The sequence below is a fragment of the Aquarana catesbeiana genome, linkage group LG04 (genome assembly GCF_042186555.1).
Source record: "Aquarana catesbeiana isolate 2022-GZ linkage group LG04, ASM4218655v1, whole genome shotgun sequence".
Classification (NCBI taxonomy): Eukaryota; Metazoa; Chordata; class Amphibia; order Anura; family Ranidae; genus Aquarana; species Aquarana catesbeiana.
In genome coordinates, this window is record NC_133327.1 from 336,476,706 (window position 1) to 336,500,096 (window position 23,391).

Below are 23,391 nucleotides of genomic sequence, written 5' to 3' on the forward strand. Positions count from 1 at the left end.
CCACTCCCTTCTGAAATTCAAACTCACCAGCTGTTGAAGCCTCCCACTCTCGTGTTTGGCTACAAATGCCTCAACCCACTCACATGGGGGTTAACATGCGATCTTTGGTATCCAATGCTGTATAGAAACGCTCTCCTTAAGGCAGTGATTCCACATGTGAGATAAAAAGATTCTCCAATAGTGTGATACCATTCGAGAAATTTATTATAAAATAAACCAACATCAATACATTCACATGCGGATAAAAACAGTAGGCAAATCACTTCACAGCAGTCGGATCAAGTCACAGCAAATCATGCAGCAGTAACGACACAGCAACCAACGGCCACGGCGGACCCAGGGAGTATGGACACTGACAATCGTCTCACCCGTTCGCAGCAATCGCTCCTCCACTGACCACTGCTCCGTATCCCGTCACTCCTTCCTCTAACACACATGTGAGATTGCCGTGTAGCCACGCCCCTAAAATAATTTTTTTTTTGTATTTCAGCCATGTCATACACTCAGCATCATTGCTCGTGCAACCACTTGGTTTAAATGGTTTATCTCACTAGGTTTTTCATGCATTTTTCATTTGCATTTGTTGCACATATGCTGAGCTCAATTCACCATAGATGTTGAGAAGTTTATTATATGCTCCATCACTTTTTTAAGGTGATTCATTGGGTTTAGTCACGATACTGCACTGTGTATAGATCATTTTTAGATTTTCATTCATTTAGATCACTTCTAGTTCACTCCACACTATCAGTGTGTGTGCTAGTGGTATTTTCACTCTCACAGTCAGTGTAGCACCACTATCCATTCTTTTAATTATTAGGGGTTGGATTCAGATCACATACTGTTTCATTTAAGTGGCAGCTTTAATTGAGTCATCTCTTACCATTTAGAGCGCAGTGGTGGTAGTACGGGCTTTGGCGGCTACACCTGTTCACCAGCAGTTTTTATAAAACATTCTCCATTACTTGAATTCTGCTCCATACTTCTTTAACCACTTGAGCCCCGGACCATTATGCTGCCTAAGGACCAGAGGTCTTTTTCCAATTTGGAACTGCGTCGCTTTAACTGCTAATTGCGCGGTCATGCAATGCTGTACCCAAACGAAATTTGCGTCCTTTTCTTCCCACAAATAGAGCTTTCTTTTGATGGTATTTGATCACCTCTGCGGTTTTTATTTTTTGCGCTATAAACGGAAAAAGACCGAAAATTTTGAAAAAAAATGATATTTTCTACTTTTTGTTATAAAAAAAATCCAATAAACTCAATTTTAGTCATACATTTAGGCCAAAATGTATTCGGCCACATGTCTTTGGTAAAAAAAATGTCAATAAGCGTATATTTATTGGTTTGCGCAAAAGTTATAGCGTCTACAAACTAGGGTACATTTTCTGGAATTTACACAGCTTTTAGTTTATGACTGCCTATGTCATTTCTTGAGGTGCTAAAATGGCAGGGCAGTACAAAACCCCCCCAAATGACCCCATTTTGGAAAGTAGACACCCCAAGGAAATTGCTGAGAGGCATGTTGAACCCATTGAATATTTATTTTTTTTGTCCCAAGTGATTGAAAAATGACAAAAAAAAAAAAAAATATTTACAAAAAGTCGTCACTAAATGATATATTGCTCACACAGGCCATGGGCCTATGTGGAATTGCACCCCAAAATACATTTAGCTGCTTCTCCTGAGTATGGGGATACCACATGTGTGGGACTTTTTGGGAGCCTAGCCGCGTACGGGGCCCCGAAAACCAATCACCGCCTTCAGGATTTCTAAGGGTGTAAATTTTTGCTTTCACTCTTCACTGCCTATCACAGTTTCGGAGGCCATGGAATGCCCAGGTGGCACAAAACCCCCCAAAATGACCCCATTTTGGAAAGTAGACACCCCAAGCTATTTGCTGAGAGGCATATTGAGTCCATGGAATATTTTATATTTTGACACAAGTTGCGGGAAAGTGACACTTTTTTTTTTTTTTTCATAAAGTTGTCACTAAATGATATATTGCTCACACAGGCCATGGGCATATGTGGAATTGCACCCCAAAATACATTTAGCTGCTTCTCCTGAGTATGGGGATACCACATGTGTGGGACTTTTTGGGAGCCTAGCCGCGTACTGGACCCCGAAAACCAATCACTGCCTTCAGGATTTCTAAGGGTGAAAATTTTTGATTTCACTCTTTACTGCCTATCACAGTTTCGGAGGCCATGGAATGCCCAGGTGGCACAAAACCCCCCCAAATGACCCCATTTTGGAAAGTAGACACCCCAAGCTATTTGCTGAGAGGCATGGTGAGTATTTTGCAGCTCTCATTTGTTTTTGAAAATGAAGAAAGACAAGAAAAAACATTTTTTTTTTTCTTTTTTCAATTTTCAAAACTTTGTGACAAAAAGTGAGGTCTGCAAAATACTCACTATACCTCTCAGCAAATAGCTTGGGGTGTCTACTTTCCAAAATGGGGTCATTTGGGGGGGTTTTGTGCCACCTGGGCATTCCATGGCCTCCGAAACTGTGATAGGCAGTGAAGAGTGAAATCAAAAATTCACGCCCTTAGAAAGCCTGAAGGCGGTGCTTGGTTTTCGGGGTCCCGTACGCGGCTAGGCTCCCAAAAAGTCTCACACATGTGGTATCCCCGTACTCAGGAGAAGCAGCAGAATGTATTTTGGGGTGTAATTTCACATATTTCCATGGCATGTTTGAGCAATATATCATTTAGTGACAACTTTGTGCAAAAAAAAAAAAAAAAAAAAAAAAAAAAAAATTTGTCTCTTTCCCGCAACTTGTGTCGCAATATAAAATATTCCATGGACTCGACATGCCTCTCAGCAAATAGCTTGGGGTGTCTACTTTCCAAAATGGGGTCATTTGGGGGGGTTTTGAACTGTCCTGGCATTTTATGCACAACATTTAGAAGCTTATGTCACACATCACCCACTCTTCTAACCACTTGAAGACAAAGCCCTTTCTGACACTTATTGTTTACATGAAAAAGTTTTTTTTTTTTGCAAAAAAATTACTTTGAACCCCCAAACATTATATATTTTTTTAAAGCAAATGCCCTACAGATTAAAATGGTGGGTGTTTCATTTTTTTTTTTCACACAGTAATTGCGCAGCGATTTTTCAAACGCATTTTTTGGGGAAAAAACACACTTTTTTTAATTTTAATGCACTAAAACACGCTATATTGCCCAAATGTTTGATGAAATAAAAAAGATGATCTTAGGCCGAGTACATGGATACCAAACATGACATGCTTTAAAATTGCGCACAAACGTGCAGTGGCAACAAAATAAATACATGTTTAAAAGCCTTCAAAAGCCTTTACAGGTTACCACTTTAGATTTACAGAGGAGGTCTACTGGAAAAATTACTGCACTCGATCTGGCCTTCGCGGTGATACCTCACATGCATGGTGCAATTGCTGTTTATGTTTGACGACAGACCGCCGCTTGCGTTCGCCTTAGCGCGAGAGCAGGGGGCGACAGGGGTGTTTTTTTTTTTTTTTTTTTTTTCTTTATTATTTTTTTGCTTTTTTAATCTTACTTTTAAACTGTTCCTTTCATATTTTTTTTTTTTAATCATTTTTATTGTTATCTCGGGGAATGTAAATATCCCCTATGATAGCAATAGGTAGTGACAGGTACTCTTTTTTGAAAAAATTGTGGTCTATTAGACCCTAGATCTCTCCTCTGCCCTCAAAGCATCTGACCACACCAAGATCGGTGTGATAAAATGCTTCCCCAATTTCCCAATGGCGCTATTTACATCCGGCGAAATCTAAGTCATGAAATACTCGTAGCTTCCGGTTTCTTAGGCCATAGAGATGTTTGGAGCCACTCTGGTCTCTGATCAGCTCTATGGTCAGCTGGCTGAATCACCGGCTGCATTCTCAGGTTCCCTGTTGAGACAGGAGAGCCAGAGAAAAACACGGAAGACGGTGTGTGGGGGGGGGGGGGGCATTCCCTCCCACGGCTTGTAAAAGCAGTCTAGAGGCTAATTAGCCGCTAGGATTGCTTTTACATGAAAGCCGACCGCTGGCTGAAAAGAATGATACCAAGATGATACCTAAACCTGCAGGCATCATTCTGGTATAACCACTCAAAGTCGTGAATGGCGTACCTGAAGACAAAAAAATGGTTAACAATGGTTAACAATAAAGCACAGTAAAGTGTAAATAATTACACACCTGAAAAACAAACATGATAAAACATAATAACAATAACAATAACAATAACAATAAAACATTGCAGAATAGAATACAGTAAAAAAGAGCAGAACAATAGAGAGAGAGAATAGAGAGAGAGAGAACAATAAAACAACAACTATTTTTTTTTATTTCATATTTTTTTTTTTTTTTACACTTTTTTTGTAACTAACTTTTATAACGGTAACCGGTTCCAGGTTCGGGTCTCTCAAAATGCGATGGCATCTTGGGAGACCCTGTGAAAGTGTGCCTAGTCTGTGCAATGCTGTACCCTACGCTAATACTCAACTAGTGAATGGTAGCGTTCAAAACATTCACCAATGCAAGACCAGGATTGTCAGGACAGGAGGGACAATAATAGCGGGTGTCACGCCTATATCCGCGCTCTTACTGCAGACACAACATCTTTTTTGGGGGTTCGTTGGGTAGGGGTACTCGGGAGGACATAAAAATGCCTCTCATGCAGCCGACTGCATTTGGTTGGGGATGTGAATGGGGGAAGTACGGGCGCTGCAGAAGCGGTGGGTTCCCAATTAGGATTGGCGAATGCAGCAGGAAGGGCACTATGGGCACGATGGGCCTGTGTTTGTCTTTTTGGTGGCAGCGGGACACTACTTGTGCTTGCCACCTCACCAGCTTCAACTGCACTTATGGGACTCGCCACGTCACCACGTGTTACTGCAGTGCTGGTTTGACTACGACCGGGGTGTACTAGGCCGCTGGCGCTTGCCAGTTCACCAAAACGCTACCAAAAAACGTTAGCGATCGCAGGGATCAGGCCTGACTCTGCGAACGCTGCAGTTATGCGTTTAGTGTTTTGTAAGTGTCAGTGATCGATCGATACTGCACTTGGGTGGGCTGGGCCGGGCCGGGCGGAGGGGCAAAACGCAGGTGCTAGCAGGTATCTGGGCTGATCCCGCTAACACTGCGTTTTTGGGAACCCTAAACTGCTGGTGACGCTAGTATAGATCTGATCGGATCAGATATTGATGCGATCAGATACTATACCACTAAGGGAGGTGTACGGTGCGTGCGTGGGTGTTAGCGGTACTGGCGCTAATCTGACGCTGCCTGGGGCTGGTGCTTGCCAGTTCACCAAAACGCTACAAAAAAAACTGTTAGCGATCGCAGGGATCAGGCCTGACTCTGCGAACGCTGCAGTTATGCGTTTAGTGTTTTGTAAGTGTCAGTGATCGATCGATACTGCACTTGGGTGGGCTGGGCTGGGCCGGGCGGAGGGGCAAAACGCAGGTGCTAGCAGGTATCTGGGCTGATTCCGCTAACACTGCGTTTTTGGGAACCCTAAACTGCTGGGGACGCTAGTATAGATCTGATCGGATCAGATATTGATCCGTTCAGATACTATACCACTAAGGGAGGCGTATGCTGCGTGCGTGGGTGTTAGCGGTACTGGCGCTAACCTGACGCCTGGGGCTGGTGCTTGCCAGTTCACCAAAATGCTACCAAAAAAACTGTTAGCGATCGCAGGGATCAGGCCTGACTCTGCGAACGCTGCAGTTATGCGTTTAGTGTTTTGTAAGTGACAGTGATCGATCGATACTGCACTTGGGTGGGCTGGGCGGAGGCACAAAACGCAGGTGCTAGCAGGTATCTGGGCTGATCCCGCTAACACTGCGTTTTTGGGAACCCTAAACTGCTGGGGACGCTAGTATAGATCTGATCGGATCAGATATTGATCCGATCAGATACTATACCACTAAGGGAGGCGTATGCTGCATGCGTGGGTGTTAGCGGTACTGGCGCTAATCTGACGCTGCCTGGGGCGACGCATATCACCGCCGGGCGATCAGGGGGCTAAACCTTTATTCGGTAATAAACGGCGGGTGCCCTGACACTATAAAAAATAAACGAACTAACCAGCGTCATCCGTAACGGTTATACGGTGATCAGTGGTGAAAGGGTTAACTAGGGGGCAATCAAGGGGTTAAAACATTTATTAGGTAGTATATGGGGGTCCCTGACGCTATAAAACGCTGACGGCGAACCTAAATATTTACCTCACTAACTAGCGTCACCAGCGACACTAATACAGCGATCAGAAAAATGATCGCTTAGTGACACTGGTGACAGGGGGTGATCAAGGGGTTAAAACTTTATTAGGGGGGGTTAGGGGGGTACCCTAGACCTAAAGGGGGGTAATACTCACTGTCCCAACACTGTAACTGTCACAAACTGACACTATGCAGTAATCAGAAAAAAAAAAAAAAACTGCTGGTGTCAGTTTGTGACAGGGGGGGGGGTGATTGGGGGGGGATCGGGGGGCGATCGGGGGGGGGATCGGGGTGTTTTGTGTGCCTGGCATGTTCTACTGTGTTGTGTAGTGTTGGTGCACTTACATAGATGTCTTCTCTCCTCGGGCCGGAACGGAAAATACCGACCCGAGGGGAGATGACATCACTTCCTTTGCTGCTGTTTAGCATACAGCAGCAAAGGAGTGTTCTCATTGGCCGGCGGCGATCGCGAGGGGGGGGCCACGAACGGATGGTCTCCCCCTCATCACGGATCGCCGCTGGACAAAAGACGACCGCCTCGGGATTTTGCCTGTCCGTGCCACTTTGCCGACGTAAATCGGCGTGAGGCGGTCGTCAAGTGGTTAATGCATGAATGGACACTAATGCTGCCTACACATGGTCGGAATTTCCGACAACAAAAATTTGAGAGCTGGATCTCAAATTTTCCGACAACAAAATCCGTTGTCGTAAATTCGGAGCGTGTGTAGACAATTCCGACGCACAAAATTCCACGCATGCTTGGAATCAAGCAGAAGAGCCGCACTGCCTATTGAACTTCATTTTTCTCGGCTCGTCGTAGGTGTTGTACGTCACCGCGTTCTTGAAGTTCAGAATTTTCGACAACATTAGTGCGACCGTGTGTATGCAAGACAAGTTTGAGCCAACATCCGTCAGAAATAAATCCACGGTTTGGTTGTCGGAAATTCCGATTGTCTGTACGCGGCATAAGGATGCCACCATAGATTCATGAATGTCTTTAGCTCCAGCCTTTTTTATGCCGATACAAGATCACAACTATGAGCTTCTCCATTCCTTGGCTAACCCATTACCTTCTATGTTAAAGAATTAACATAACTAATCAGTTGGCTACTGGTCTTTACATTCTAAAAATGTTTAATCCTACAACTACCTCTTCATTCTCAGGCTGAGAACCTATGGGATAGCCCTCAAAACATACATATCCCTAGCACCACACTGAAGATATAGAATGGTAGTACAAAGCTGTCTGCCTTTAAATTCTTTGCCTTAAAAATAGTATGGTGACTACTCAATACTGCCATGTGTCTGATATCTATGGGTCTTGCATGAAAACATATTCGTGTTAAGCTGAACCTGAGCTACAGTTTGTGTTGTGTTGTGTAATAAGGTTGACATGTTATCATTTCCAGAATTCAAGCACTTTATTTGCTAGTATCAGGATTGCCTTTCAACAGAAATTTAAGAATTTTATGTAACATTTATAATATTTACAATATTTTTCTGTAGCTGTAGAGCAGCAATCTATACCTGTTGCCCCACCAGCTGTGAGGCCTAAGGAAAAGACAACAAGCTGTATCCCATCCTGCAAATATCAGCCAACCCTCCCATCTTCCAGCCTTCCCAACCCTAAACTAAAAAACACCAAAATTCTCCCTGCTACCAAACTCATGATAGATGCAAAGAAGGCTGAGAAGCAGACTGCAAATCTCATGGATCGAGGCACACAAACAAGAAAATGTGCAAAACCTGGGCAGCTTAGACAGCGAAGCCTAATGCCAGGACCACAGATTCCACTACCATCTTGTAATGCACCCGGCGACCATGTTGGCATGCAAACCAGGGACACCACCCAAGCTTTGGAAATCACGCAATATTTTTTTGAAGCAGTATCTACTCAAATGGAAAAATGGTATGAAAGAAAAATTGAAGAAGCCAAGTCACAAGCAAACATGAAGGCACAAGAAGATAAAGTTGCGTTGCAACAGCATATAAGGAGTTTGGAAGAAGAATTAATGAAGTTGAGGACTAAGTTACAGAAGGAAAGCTAGCAGCAGAGCCCCTTCTGGATTTGAGGGACAGCTATCATAAGATGCCAGACTCAACAGTCAGAAGTTGCAACACACAAAGCTATTTGAGTCATTGGTGCATTAAACAACTGTGAAACTTAAGAAATTTATACAGAAAAAGCATGTGCCATTCTTTAATATTGATGTTTCTGAATTGCATGAGCTTCCCAAGCAAGAGACTGCTTTCTTGCTTCTGTAGATTATTTGACATTGAATACAATTGGATCAATGTGCCATAGGGCCACAGTTTACTGTGCTGTATATTTAATGCTCTATGTATTGAACAAATTCATGTAAAAAGCTGCATTTACTAACGGTACCTGATATGCAAATTACGGATTAAGCCTATTCTGTTAGTACTGTAGGCTGGTGTCACATGTGCTTGTAAATGGACAAATATGGACATATATGTTCTCCCAATCTAAAATGAACTGCAGTATTAAAGAATTTTTCAATTTTTAATTTAATGTCGACCTTCAGACAAGAGGCTAAATACATTGTTTTACCTACCATAGGTAATTCTATTCAATCTCATAATCCAAACGCCTCCTGCCAGACAGAATGCCTAATTATTGAACTTTCATTGCAGATATCTGAACCTAAACACAAAAACAATATAAATATATCAGTATATTAGTCCTTAGATTTGGTGGCAGCATTCACTTTTCTTTTTTAAGTACATATCTGTCTTACTTTCTCTTTAATGCCCTAACTGTTATTGGCAGGATCACCAGGTGAAAATACATAAAACAAAAAGAAAACCGATGCAACTATCACATCTAGGACTTTTATTCTTTGGTTTAGATATGCTTTACGCATTACAGCTTGGTCCAACCAAGATGATTGTACAGTGCAGTGGCAACATGACACAGTGAAGTGTCATCCTTGATCTTCCCTCCTATAAGCATTTTGACAAATTTAGACTGACAGCTCTGTGCTCTGGCCCCTAGTTCCTTTTCTGAGCTCTCTCTGTTTTGCTATGCATTACAGGAAGCTAATATAAATACAGTTTCAGATATTTGTACTAGGCATTTAAAATACATAACAAGTATATATACAGATTTGTTTCTTACTTTAATCTGGCTTTCCTGATCTGAATGCTGGTTTAAGTCAGCATCTCCAAGCACTGGAACCAAAGACAGCTAAACTACTAGCATTTTCAGAAGGAGGTCAGCAATCACAGCCCCATATTTCTTTCACTACGGATTTTTTTAAATTTTGCTGTGCCAAGCACACATGACATCGGTGTGGAAGAAATTCAGCAGAACTAACATTCCAACATAAACCGTAAAGTGTATTTGGTTCCCATAAGAATGAATATGCCTGTTTTAATGACAATATAGTAAACTCAGTAATGCATCTGACATAATTGAGTCAAGTTTGTCTTTATTGTAACCATCAGTTCTTTTTTTCAATTGCTATGCCAGCATTTTATTAATATGCAGTCAATTACTTCTGTGCAATTCATTTGATAAAAATGGGCACAATTGTATGTGAAAGAATGTTAAAATGTTTAGCATTATCAAACTGGAAATAACACTTTCAAGCAGTACGTCAAGAAATGTAAACTTAAGGTTAACATATAAATGCAAGTAAATTGTATAGGAGACCTGTTATTGTTACATTTTAAGAGTGAACATTGGAAATTATTATTATTATACAGGATTTATATCACACTAACAGTTTGCACAGCACCTAACAATATAACGTGAGACAGTACAGTTACAATATAATACAATACAATACAAAAGGGTTAGGAGGGCCCTGCTCATAAGATCTTACAATCTATATAGAATATATAAAGTAAAATAGGGGGGACTAATGAGACTGGTCAGATGACTGTTGATAGTCCTAAACCAATCACAAATTATACCATAAGAAGAACAGTATTCTCCATCTGTGCAACAATATGAAGAAAAATGTGAAAAATAAATCAAGTGATCATAAATATTCATGCATCAATACAATTGATAATTAAATAACCATCTGTGCAACAATGTGTAAAAAGAAGTGATAAAAAAAGTCCCAACAAATGGAAAATGATATAAAATCCATATAAATTCAACACCGAATCTTGCAACTGTGATGTTATCTTCCAATAATATGATAATGATCCTTCACCAAAATTAGAAAATCGACACCGAAAGTGCACGTATATGTAATCTGCTTACCAGAATAACATGACTTCTTTACTTAAAAAGAAAGTCAAACAGCGCTTATGCAGGATTGTGCCTGCTCACATGAACTTAGTCTGGAGATAAATGGGAACGTTCCTCCTCATAGATAAATGCAGGATATGCAAAAAAGAATGGAGGACATCCATAGCATAATACCGTTTATTAAAAATGAAAATATATAAAAATGTAGCCGATTGGCTCCCTACATTTAAAAGTGCCTCTCCGGGCACTGGGGCTGCTGGCTTGTCGTTACAGGTGGAGTGGGTATGTCCGCTTCGCATTCACCTCCGTGGATAGCGTGCGTTCCACCTGCTACGATCGACAACCAGGAGGACTGTAAGTGGCGTGGAATAGCGTGACCAGGTACTGCCTCGACGTACGTTTTGTGATTACATCTTCAGGAAGCGTACCTGGTCACTAGTGGTCACAATTTTTATAGTCTGGGTTTCTAATTGTTTAAGGAGAAAGGGAGAAATTTAATGCGCAGCTGCAGTGCCGGTCTGAAGAGCAATTTACTGTTTAGCTGCATATTGATTATCATACAACATCATTTTATAGATGCACCTCCTCCAATAATAACACATGCCAATAAAATACATATTTAAAAAAATGGTCTTATACTAGAATATATGGATATCATCACTTATCCAAACAGGCTAAAAACACCCCCGTAGGCCCATCAACGGACCCTAGGTGGCAGTGTAAACCCAGTGGTTATACACATTATATGGCCTCATTTCTAATAATACCAGCACATAAAATTTTCAGCTGAATACCTGATATGCCTGATACCTGATATACACATTAGATGACCTAATTTTTAATAATACCAGCACATTAAATTTTCAGCTGAATACCTGGTATGAATTTTGGCCTAAAATATTCAAAATAAAAAATTATATTTGGGATACTAAATAAAATACAAGGTATAGATTAGTCATTAGACAAAAAAAACAGTTAAGATCCAGCTCAATATTCATACCATATGGTTGCATTGTCCTCAATCTGTATAGCTATTTGGTTTCATCTTTTGAGATTTCCCTCTTCATGTGTGTTCCCCTCCAATGCTTGGAAATCTTGTCTATTCAGTAAAACGTGCATAGTGTAGGGTCGCTATTATGGAAAAGTTTAAAATGTCTAGAAACACTGTGATTTGGGAATCCTTTTTTAATGTTTGTAAAATGTTAGTTTATTCTGATTCTAAGTTGTCTTGTAGTTTGGCCTACATATTGGAGGGAACATGGACACTTCAACACGTAGGTGACATGATCTGAGTTACATGTAATAAGGGGTTTGATTTTGAAGCTTTCTTTGGTTACTGTAGATTGAAAGTGTGAAATATTTTTAGATGTTCCCGGTCTCCTCGTAATTCTGCACGCTTTGCATCTAGTGCAGAAATGGAAACCAGAGCCATCCAAAAACATGGAAGGTTTCTTTGGGGGATCTGGTACATTCCGAGCTATTCTATTCCCCAGCCCCGGAGCCCTCCTATAAATGAATCTGGGCTTGGAGGGGATTGAGGATTGTAGATCCTTATCTTTTAGAAGTATAGGCCAGTGTTTCTTAAAAACAGCTTCTACTTGTCTGTATTGTCTATGGAAACCCGATACAAAGGACCCCTCATCTTTATATTCAGGTTTGGGTTTAGTTGTTAAAAGGGATTGTCTATCCATTGAGGACACTTGTGCCAGCACTTTGTTGAGTGTTTCCAATGTATAGCCCTTTTCGAGAAATCTTTGAGTGAACCTCAGCTTGGGTGTCGAAATCTTCATTGTTAGCGTCTGAGTCTCATATATTGTCCTTCATAAATTATCCGCCATTATGCGCCACCTAATTCCTATCCCTACCCACCGCCCTATCCAGTACAAACCTATAATAGGTTTGCACCTTTGGACAATAGACCATCTGATTACAATTATTATGAACAAAATCGTAACCAGTATCCACCTAGACCACTGCAAGGGACGTTTAGAGGAAACTTTAGGGGAAGACCAGCCCCTTACCAAAACCAATATCAAGGGGGGGAATGGAGGGGCTGCAAGGAACCCTACCTCATCCCGCCCAGTTCCCCAATTTTTCACAAGAAGCGTACAGAAAAAGGGGCAGAAGTAAATCATGGTATCTATAATTGCCTCTGAGTCTCATATATTCTCCTTTGGGGACAGCCCCTATCCACTGAGGGTGATGGCAGCTGTGGCACAAATCCATTTCTATCCATCACCTTGAAAAAAAGTCTGTGTGTCAAAGTTCCTATTATTTTTAGTTATAGTAAGGTCCAAATAATTCACAGTTACATTACTGCATTCTGACGTGAGTTTTGTACCCTACTTGTTATTGTTCATTTGTGCCAAAAATGTTTGAAAACTGGCCATAGACCCTTGCCAAAACAGAATAACATCATCAATATACCTTTTGTAAAAGGCGAATGATTTATTTCTGTTTTTAAAGATGGTTTCTTGTTCCCACTTATTAAGAAGTACATTAGCCACACTTGGGGCGTAGCGAGCCCCCATAGCCACACCCCCAGTCTGGCTAAGGTATTCACCTTTGGCCCAAAAATAATTGTTGCCCTTGGCTAACTCCAGGCCCCTAAGTAATTAATGTGGACTTTCTTTAATTTGGATTCTCTCAATAATGCCCATTTGATGGCTTCTAGTGCATCTTTATGCTGGATGTTGGTATAAAGGGACTCGATGTCCACTGTTACCATGAGAGTGTCTTCTGTGGCAACCAACTCTTGTAGTAATATAATGAAGTCTCTGCTATACTTAAGATAGGAGGGACTTTGTGGGACTAACGGCTTGAAGAACCCATCAAGGTATTCTCCTAGTCGAGAAAAAAGGGAGTCAATGCCGCTAATAATAGGTGTAACAATTGTGTATTTTTGGCACTATATATAATACTGGTATTTTGGGAGCATGAATAATCAAATAATCTGCTTCTTTTTGATTAAAGATTTTTTTATGTAATCCCTCTGATACCCAATTTAACAATTCGATCTGCTGTAGGATCCTTCTTTAACTTTTTGTAGGTGGTGGTGTCATTAAGTAACCTTTGGATTTCTTGGTAATAGTATTCCTTAGTAAGTATCACTATCCCCCCTCCCTTATCTGCTGGTCTGACAACTATTTGCTTATTTTCTTCTATTAGTTTAATACCTTCCCAAATCCGTTGGTTTGAAGTATGTTTATTGATTTGTAGTTCTCTGACCTCATCCTGTACCATATTTTTAAAGACTTCTATGTGGTGGTTTGTTCCTTTTTTGGGGATAAACACAGAGTTATTTTTCAAACTACTATGTACAAACGGTTGTTCAATACTTGGCCCATTAGGATTGGTAATTTATTAGCAAAGTGTTTCTTGATATTTAATTTTCTAATATACTTCTCGATAGCAATAAATAAATCAAACTTGTCCATATCTTTATCAGGTGCAGATTTCAAGCCCTGATTAAGTACTTCCAATTCTTTTTCTAAAAATTGAATTCCTGCTAAATTATAGATACCTTGGTTTACTTGTCCCTTTTTCTTTTCCTTTCTCCCTCTTCCTCTTCTGCCCCTTTTTTTGTACGTTCCTTGTGAAAAGTTGGGGAACTGGGCGGGATGCGGTAGGGTTCCTTGCAGCCCCTCCATTCCCCCCCTTGATATTGGTTTTGGGAAGGGGTCGGTCTTCCCCTAAAGTTTCCTCTAAACATCCCTTGCGGTGGTCTAGGTGGATACTGGTTACGATTTTGTTCATAATAATTGTAATCAGATGGCGTATTGTCCAAAGGTGCAAACCTATTATAGGTTTGTACTGGATAGGGCGGTGGGTAGGGATAGGGATTAGGTGGCGGATAATGGCAAATAATTTATGAAGGACAATATATGAGACTCAGACGCAATTGCGCTAACAATGAGGATTTCGACACCCAAGCTGAAGTTCACTCAAAGATTTCTTGAAAAGGCTATACATTGGAAACACTCAACAAAGTGCTGGCACAAGTGTCCTCAATGGATAGACAATCCCTTTTAACAACTAAACCCAAACCTGAATATAAAGATGAGGGGTCCTTTGTATCGGGTTTCCATAGACAATACAGACAAGTAGAAGCTGTTTTTAAGAAACACTGGCATATATTCTAAAAGATAAGGATCTACAATCCTCAATCCCCTCCAAGCCCAGATTCATTTATAGGAGGGCTCCGGGGCTGAGGAATAGAATAGCTCGGAATGTACCAGATCCCCCAAGGAAACCTTCCATGTTTTTGGATGGCTCTGGTTTCCATTTCTGCACTAGATGCAAAGCGTGCAGAATTGTGAGGAGACCGGGAACATCTACTTTCAATCTACAGTAACCAAAGAAAACTTCAAAATCAAACCCCTTATTACATGTAACTCAGATCATGTCACCTACGTGTTGGAGTGTCCATGTTCCCTCCAATATGTGGGCCAAACTACAAGACAACTTAGAATCAGAATAAACTAACATCTTACAAACATTAAAAAAGGATTCCTAAATCACAGTGTTTCTAGACATTTTAAACTTTTCCATAATAGTGACCCTACACTATGCACGTTTTACTGAATAGACAAGATTTCCAAGCATTGGAGGGGAACACACATGAAGAGGGAAATCTCAAAAGATGAAACCAAATGGCTATACAGATTGAGGACAATGCAACCATATGGTATGAATATTGAGCTGGATCTTAACTGTTTTTTGTCTAATGACTAATCTATGCCTTGTATTTTATTTAGTATCCCAAATATAATTTTTATTTCGAATATTTTAGGCCAAAATTCATATCAGGTATCCAGCTGAAAATTTTATGTGCTGGTATTATTAGAAATGAAGCCGTATAATGTGTTTAACCACTGGGTTTACACTGCCACCTAGGGTCCGTTGATGGACCTACGGGGGTGTTTTTAGCCTGTTGGATAAGCAATTATATCCATATAGTCTAATATAAGACCATTTATTTAAATATGTATTTTATTGGCATGTGTTATTATTGGAGGAGGTGCCTCTATAAAATGATGTATGATAATCAATATGCAGCTAAACAGTAAATTGCTCTTTAGGCCAGCACCGCGGCTGCGCATTAAATTTCTCCCTTTCTCCTTAAACAATTAGAAACCCAGACTATAAAAATTGTGACCACTAGTGACCAGGTACGCTTCCTGAAGATGTAATCACGAAACGTACGTCGAGGCAGTACCTGGTCCACGCCACTTCCAGTCCTCCTGGTTGCTGATCGTAGCAGGTGGAACGCACGCTATCCACGGAGATGGACGCGAGGCCGACATACCCACTCCGCCTGTAACGACAAGCCAGCAGCCCCAGTGCCTGGAGAGGCACTTTTAAATGTAAGGAGCCATTCGGCTACATTTTTATATATTTTCATTTTTAATAAATGGTATTATGCTATGGATGTCCTCCATACTTTTTTGCATATCCTGCATTTATCTATGAGGAGGAACGTTCCCATTTATCTCCAGACTAAGTTCATGTGAGCAGACACAATCCTGCATAAGCGCTGTTTGACTTTCTTTTTAAGTAAAGAAGTCATGTTTTTTTGGTAAGCAGATTACATATCCGTGCACTTTGGGTGTCGATTTTCTAATTTTGGTGAAGGATCATTATCATATTATTGGAAGATAACATCACAGTTGCAAGATTTGGTGTTGAATTTATATGGATTTTCTATTATTTTCCATTTGTTGGGACTTTTTTAACACTTCTTTTTACACATTGTTGCACAGATGGACATTTAATTATCAATTCTATTGATGCATGAATATTTATGATCACTTGATTTATTTTTCACATTTTTCTTCATATTGTTGCACAGATGGAGAATACTGTTTTTCTTATGGTATAATTTGTGATTGGTTTAGGACTATCAACGGTCATCTGACCAGTCTCATTAGCGCCCCTTATTTTACTTTCTATGTTAATTGGAGCACACCACTCTATAAGGGGAGCAGCATTGTTTAAATAGTATAACACAGGTATTTTATTTATAATAATTGGCGTGGAGTTTACCCACAACACAATCTATATAGAATGACTTAAGGTGTCTACAAAGAAAAGAATATTTAAAGGACAACTGTACATTAGATGCCCATCTTCCTGAGTTCAGCCCATCTGGTTGATTTCTGACCTCTATCTATACTTTGCAGCCACAGCATGAAGAGGACTTGGTCTTTTAACATGACCAGATGCTTAGTCATAATGGGGAATGATTGCACATCTTTAAGTCTAGGTTTTCTGTCACCTTAAATAGTTTGTTTGGGCCAAACTTGCACATACTAGTTCCTGCTGTGAGTGCTTTATTATAGACTTTTTGCCGCTGCTGTAGCAAAATCAAGTTGGGCTAAGTGCTTTTCAGCCATTCAAAGAAAGCCTTGTGTTTTTCTCAATTAAGGTCAGCTTTGGTCCAAGTAAATTATTTAACCCCTTCACACCCACCACCTCCCGGCCCTTCAAGAGTTCTAAAAGTCAGGAGGTGGAGGCGGATATTCGGGTCATGTGACCACTGTGATTGGCTGTCACAGCGGTCACATGGTCGGAAAGCTCCCGATCTCAAATATGCATTGGGAGTTTACTGATCCCTGCCAGCTACTGTGCAGGGAGGGTGCTCTCAGTGCGGTAACTTGTTTACACAGGGCCACATGTTTGCGGACGTTCGGTGTTAAGGCCCACCTGCTAAGAGGTTGCATATATGCTTACAGCCTGCATGAAGAGGTTGACAGAAAAGTGACAGAAAACTTAGGTTACTGGTTAGGCTTTAACCACTTCAGCTCCGGAAGATTTACCCCCCCTTCATGACCAAGCCATTTTTTGCGATACATCGCTGCGTTACTTTAACTGACAATTGCACGTGCGACGCTGTACCCAAATAAAATGTATGTCCTTTTTTCCCCACAGATAGAGCTTTCTTTTGGTGGTATTCGATCACCTCTGCGTTTTTTATTTTTTGTGCTATAAACAAAAAACAATCGACATTTTTGAAAAAAAAAAAACAATATTTTCTACTTTCTGCTCTAAAACACTTAATTAATTAAAAATACACCAATTAAAAAAAATGTAAAAAAAAATTGTATTGTAATACTGTAATGTAAATATCCCAATAAGCGTATATTGATTGGTTTGTGCAAAAGTTATAGCGTCTACAAACTATGGGATATATTTATGGAATTTTTATTTATTTATTATTTATCTTTTACCAGTAATGGCGGTGATCAGTGACTTATAGCGGGACTGTTATATAGTAGTGGACAAATTGGACATCTAACTGCAACTTTTGCCACTTTTTTGAGAACCAATGAGACTAATCAGTGCTAAAAATATGCACTGTACTAATGACACTGGCAGGAAATGGGTTAACATCAGGGTTGATTAAAGGGTTAACTGTGTGCCTAACGTGTTTCAGTGTAGTGGGGGAGGTGCTTTTACCAGTGGAAGGCATGGATCGGTGTTCCTGCTTCAAAGGAACACAGGATCCATGCCTTCTGTCCTGACAGATCGGCAATCTGCCTTGTTTACATATACATGCCTGTGTACAGAACAATTAGCGGGTGCCGGCGGAACATCGGGTCCGTTGGTCCCGCTGTGTAAAATCACAGTGGGAGTGAGCTGCCAGCAGGGCGCACTTGCACCCGATACCTGGAAGTGCAGAATCACGTATATACAGTTGTGCTCATAAATTTACATACCCTGGCAGAATTTATGATTTCTTGGCCATGTTTCAGAGAATATGAATGATAACACAAAAACTTTTCTTTCACTCATAGTTAGTGTTTGGCTGAAGCAATTTATTATCAATCAATTGTGTTTACTCTTTTTAAATCATAATCACAACAGAAACTACCCAAATGACCCTGATCAAAAGTTTACATACCCTGGTGATTTTGGCCTAATAGCACGCACAAAAGTTGACACAAGGGGGTTTGAATGGCTATTAAAGGTAACCATCCTCACCTGTGATCTGTTTCCTTGTAATTAGTGTGTGTGTATTAAAAGGTCAATGAGTTTCTGGACTTCTGACAGACCCTCGCATCTTTCATCCAGTGCTGCATTGACGTTTCTGGATTCTGAGTCATGGGGAAAGCAAAAGAATTGTCAAAGGATCTGCGGCAAAAGGTAGTTGAACTGTAAAAAACAGGAAAGGGATATAAAAATATATCCAAGAAATTGAGAATGCCAATCAGCAGTGTTCAAACTCTAATCAAGAAGTGGAAAATGAGGGGTTCTGTTGAAACTAAACCACGGTCAGGTAGACCAAGTAAAATTTTAGCCACAGCTGCCAGGAAATTTGTTCGGGATGCAAAGAAAAACACACACATAACTTCAGGCGAAATACAGGACTCTCTGAAAACACGTGGTGTGGCTGTTTCAAGATGCACAATAAAGATGCACTTGAAGAAAGATGAGCTGCATGGTCGAGTCGCCAGAAGAAAGCCATTTCTACGCAAATGCCACAAAGTATCCCGCTTACAATACGCCAAACAGCACAGAGACAAGCCTCAAACCTTCTGGCACAAAGTAATTTAGAGTGATGAGACCAAAATGTAGCTTTTTGGCCACAACCATAAACACTACCTTTGGAGAGGAGTCAACAAGGCCTATGATCAGTGCCGTCTTAATGAGCGGGCACACCTGGGCACTGCCCAGGGGCCCCAGCTGCATGGGGGCCCCTGCACTTTCCCCAAAGCAGCTGCTCCTTGAGCCCACGCTGCCCGGAAATTGGGGGCCCCATGATGGCACTTAGAGTGATTGATACACAGGGGAGGCAGGCTGGCAGCGGTGTGCTGTGCTTTGCAGAACGATACCTATTATTTCACAGCTAGCAGGGAGGGGCAGGGGCGGGGCCAGAGCGCCAGTGATGCTCTGACCCCGCCCCATGCAGCTTGAATGCTCGAGACCTGGAGGCTGCAGGGTAGGAGCTGGAGTGAAAGCTGCTGAGACGGCAGCACTGAGAGCAGGTCTGCGGAAGTGGCATTGTGGATGGTGTCATGGTGAGCCCAGCTGTCCAGCATTGTTTGCACGGTGCTGGACAGGAGATGGTCACAGACTGCAGGCATTGTACAGGAGACAGTCAGAGACTGCAGACATGGTGCAGGAGACAGTCAGAGACTGCAGACGTATTACAGGAGACGGTCCCCAATGGCAGACATACTACAGGAGACGGTAAGAAACTGCAGGCATTGTACAGGAGACGGTCTGAGACTGCAGACATGATACAGGAGACGGTCAGAGACTGCAGGCATGGTACAGAAGATGGCCAGAGACTGCAGGCATGGTACAGGAGACAGTTGGAGACTGCAGACATGGTAGAGGAGACGGTCGGAGACTGCAGACATGGTACAGGAGACGGTCGGAAACTGCAGACACAGTACAGGAGACGGTCAGAGACTGCAGACACGGTACAGGAGATGGTCGGAGACTGCAGAAGCGGTACAGGAGACGGTCGGAGACTGCTGACACGGTACAGGAGACGGTCGGAGACTGCAGACACGGTACAGGAGACGGTCAGGGACTGCAGACATGGTACAGGAGATGGTCAGAGACTGCAGACATGGTACAGGAGAAGGTCAGGGACTGCAGACACGGTACAGGAGATGGTCAGAGACTGCAGACACGGTACGGGAGACGGTCAGAGACTGCAGACACGGTACAGGAGACGGTCAGAGACTGCAGACATACTACAGGAGACGGTCACTGACTGCAGACATGGTACAGGAGACGATCAGAGACTGCAGACACGGTACAGGAGACAGTCAGAGACTGCAGACATGGTACAGGAGACGGTCAGAGCCTGCAGACATGGTACAGGAGACGGTCAGAGACTGCAGACATGGTACAAGTGGTGTGGTGAAGTTGCAGTCAGTGTACACAGCTCTGGGGAAGCCTGTCCTCCCTCCCTCTAGAATACACCTGTGTGATCCCTGCCCCCTCCCCACTCAGTGTGCAGCCATCGCTGGAGCTCTGCTCACTCACTCACATTAGTAGTGCCCCAGCCTGGACTGCAAATTCTCCTCAGATTCCAGGCCCTTCCATTGTCAGTGGGAAGTAGGTGGAGGCGGAGCAGCTTAGGAGGAGGAGAAAGTTAAATCTTCCTCCTCTGAAGGCCGGGACCTCCATGCACCTGATTGGTTGCTAGACGGGCCCAGCAACCAATCATTTTCACAGGCGGGACTTGGACAAGCTGGAACTCTTGCCACTGGTGCAGGCTTTTACCCCACATTAAAGGCGGTGGGGTGTTACCCGGGCGCGGTACGCACCCCCCTAGTGATGCCACTGGGACGAGGCGGAGGGGATGGCACCCGCCAGAGGAGACAGACGGCCAGAGGAGGAGGTGGAGGAGTTCCGCTTCCAAGCTGATGTCACTTCCAGTATCGGCTTCGGGTATCGGAGCATTTTGCACAAGTACTGATACTCGTGACATTGGCATTGTATTGGTGCAACAGTAAAATTAATGAATGCCCAAATGTCTGAATGCACCTAAATGTGTTTGCAAAAGATGCCAAAAAAAGTCTCAATATCAATTCAGAGAGTAATTGCCCAGGGCAACCTCATCTGTCACAGATCTACAAGGAAGTAGTAGTGGGTTTGACTGATATAGATATACACTACTGTGGAAAAGTTTTAGGCAGGTGAAAAATGCTGTAAATTAAGAATGTTTTCAGAAGTAGAAGTGTTAATAGTTTATTTTTTATCAATTAACAAAATGGAAAGTAAATGAACAGAAGAAATATCCAAATCAAATCAATATCTGGTGTGACCACCCTTGAAAACAGCATCACTTCTAGGTACACTTGCACACAGTTTTCAACCACTTTACCGACATTTTCAACCCTTCCTGCCCAGGCCAATTTTCAGCTTTCAGCGCTGTAACATTTTGAATGACAATTGCGTGGTCATGTGATGCAGTACCCATTTTTATCATTTTTTTCCCCACAAATAGGGCTTTCTTTTGGTTTGATCACCTCTGCGGTTTTTATTTTCTTTATCGTACATCACGGGACACAGAGCCATAGTAATTACTACATGGTATATAGGCCACCTTCAGGTGATGGACACTGGCACACCCAATACAGGAAGTTCATCCCCTATATAACCCCTCCCCTTACCAGGAGTACCTCTATTTTTTCACCAGTGTCTAAGGTGTAGTTGTGCTCTAAGGAGCTCCGCTGGAAACAGCCTTCTACAGACCAGATCCATCCAAAGTGCCACTGAGGCCAAAGTGGATGGTACCCGGGCCTCGCATAAGAAGAACGAGGTTTTGCCTGTAACGCCTCTCCTTGGAAGGCTGGACCTGGGACCCCGGGACCCAGTGCTTTGGTCATGCTCACATTACCATAAGTTTTTCCTGCCAGGGTGCTATACAGGTCCAAGGGAGTGGGCCCCCCGATAAAAAGGGACCCGGTCCTTGAAGGTTTACTAAACACAGCTCCCCCGTGATGGATGAAGGTTGGATCTGGCTGATATCAGCAGAAATCCTGCGGCGAGGATAAGGTAAGGGAAGAAGCCTAGGAACTGTAAAAAGTCCACCTATGGTTTTTTTCTTCCTTAAGTAAAATGTTGAAGAAAAAATTATTTGCGCTGCGCTTGATATCAAAAAATTAAATAAAGTGATATCAAAGATCCCTAGTGTATAAAAATCAAATACGACTTACAAATTTCTATATGTGGTGTGTATCTTAACCTCTATATTATGCTTACATATCAAACAATAAGAGTGCAATGTGCATGTACACTCACGCCAAAGCAAACATAATCAAGTGATATATCAGATAACATGCAATATCTCACATCTAGTGTAGCATGCACAAAATCAAATCACATGAACATAAAATAACATAAAAGTGCTTGGTGCTTTTTAAACGCAGTCAAAATAATTTGAGCTTGGTGATCTCTTTATAATAAAGTGTCCATAAAATGTCCAAATTAAAAGTGCATCTGTGTTCAGCGAAATCCAACACATCAGGTGCAAATAAATCCAAGTGCTGCAATCAACTGTGATGAATCCTGGAAACCCCCCCAAAGTGATTGCGCTCACCTCAAAGCGTGTGACACAGTGGCTAACTATGTCAAATCACGCTTGGTAGCCCCTCTTTGGGCTCTGCAAGGTCATATAGATACGATCTCCACTCACTTTAGGTTGACAAGGCTCCATAGACATCCATATATAGAATGAAGAGAGACTACATAGTGTAATACTATCAACCACTATTTTATTAAAATATAAAAATCGCTTCCCCCAAAAGGGATACTCACATTCTCCTGGTGCTGCTGTGCACCAGACAATAAAGCGCCGTGTAAAATCGCTAGTTAATGTGCCGCAGGGAATGTTTTTCCTCCTAGCTCAGCTGTATGCTTCTCGTCCGTCCTGGCCCCTCCCCTACGCGTGTTCGACACAGGGGGGTCACGTGTCTTCATCAGGACATCCCCCTGATGAAGACACGTGACCCCCATGTGTTGAACACGCGTAGGGGAGGGGCCAGGACGGACGAGAAGCATACAGCTGAGCTAGGAGGAAAAACATTCCCTGCGGCACATTAACTAGCGATTTTACACGGCGCTTTATTGTCTGGTGCACAGCAGCACCAGGAGAATGTGAGTACCCCTTTTGGGGGAAGCGATTTTTATATTTTAATAAAATAGTGGTTGATAGTATTACACTATGTAGTCTCTCTTCATTCTATATATGGATGTCTATGGAGCCTTGTCAACCTAAAGTGAGTGGAGATCGTATCTATATGACCTTGCAGAGCCCAAAGAGGGGCTACCAAGCGTGATTTGACATAGCCACTGTGTCACACGCTTTGAGGTGAGCGCAATCACTTTGGGGGGGTTTCCAGGATTCATCACAGTTGATTGCAGCACTTGGATTTATTTGCACCTGATGTGTTGGATTTCGCTGAACACAGATGCACTTTT

General features: G+C 42.1%; 1 protein-coding gene across 5 annotated transcripts in view; it reads left to right on the plus strand.

Annotated features, from left to right (window-relative positions):
* ANKRD6 (ankyrin repeat domain 6) overlaps positions 1-9,664 on the plus strand; it is a 345,397-nt gene extending 335,733 nt beyond the window's left edge. For 2 of the 5 annotated variants that reach the window (XM_073626931.1, XM_073626932.1), the window contains exon 17: positions 7,728-9,664. In XM_073626931.1, the coding sequence (XP_073483032.1) occupies positions 7,728-8,269 (542 nt within the window). In that variant the 3' untranslated portion in view covers positions 8,270-9,664. The remainder of the gene's footprint in view (positions 1-7,727) is intronic. The other 3 variants (XM_073626933.1, XM_073626934.1, XM_073626935.1) reach the window with 3 other exon arrangements.
* Positions 9,665-23,391: the final 13,727 nt, after the last annotated feature.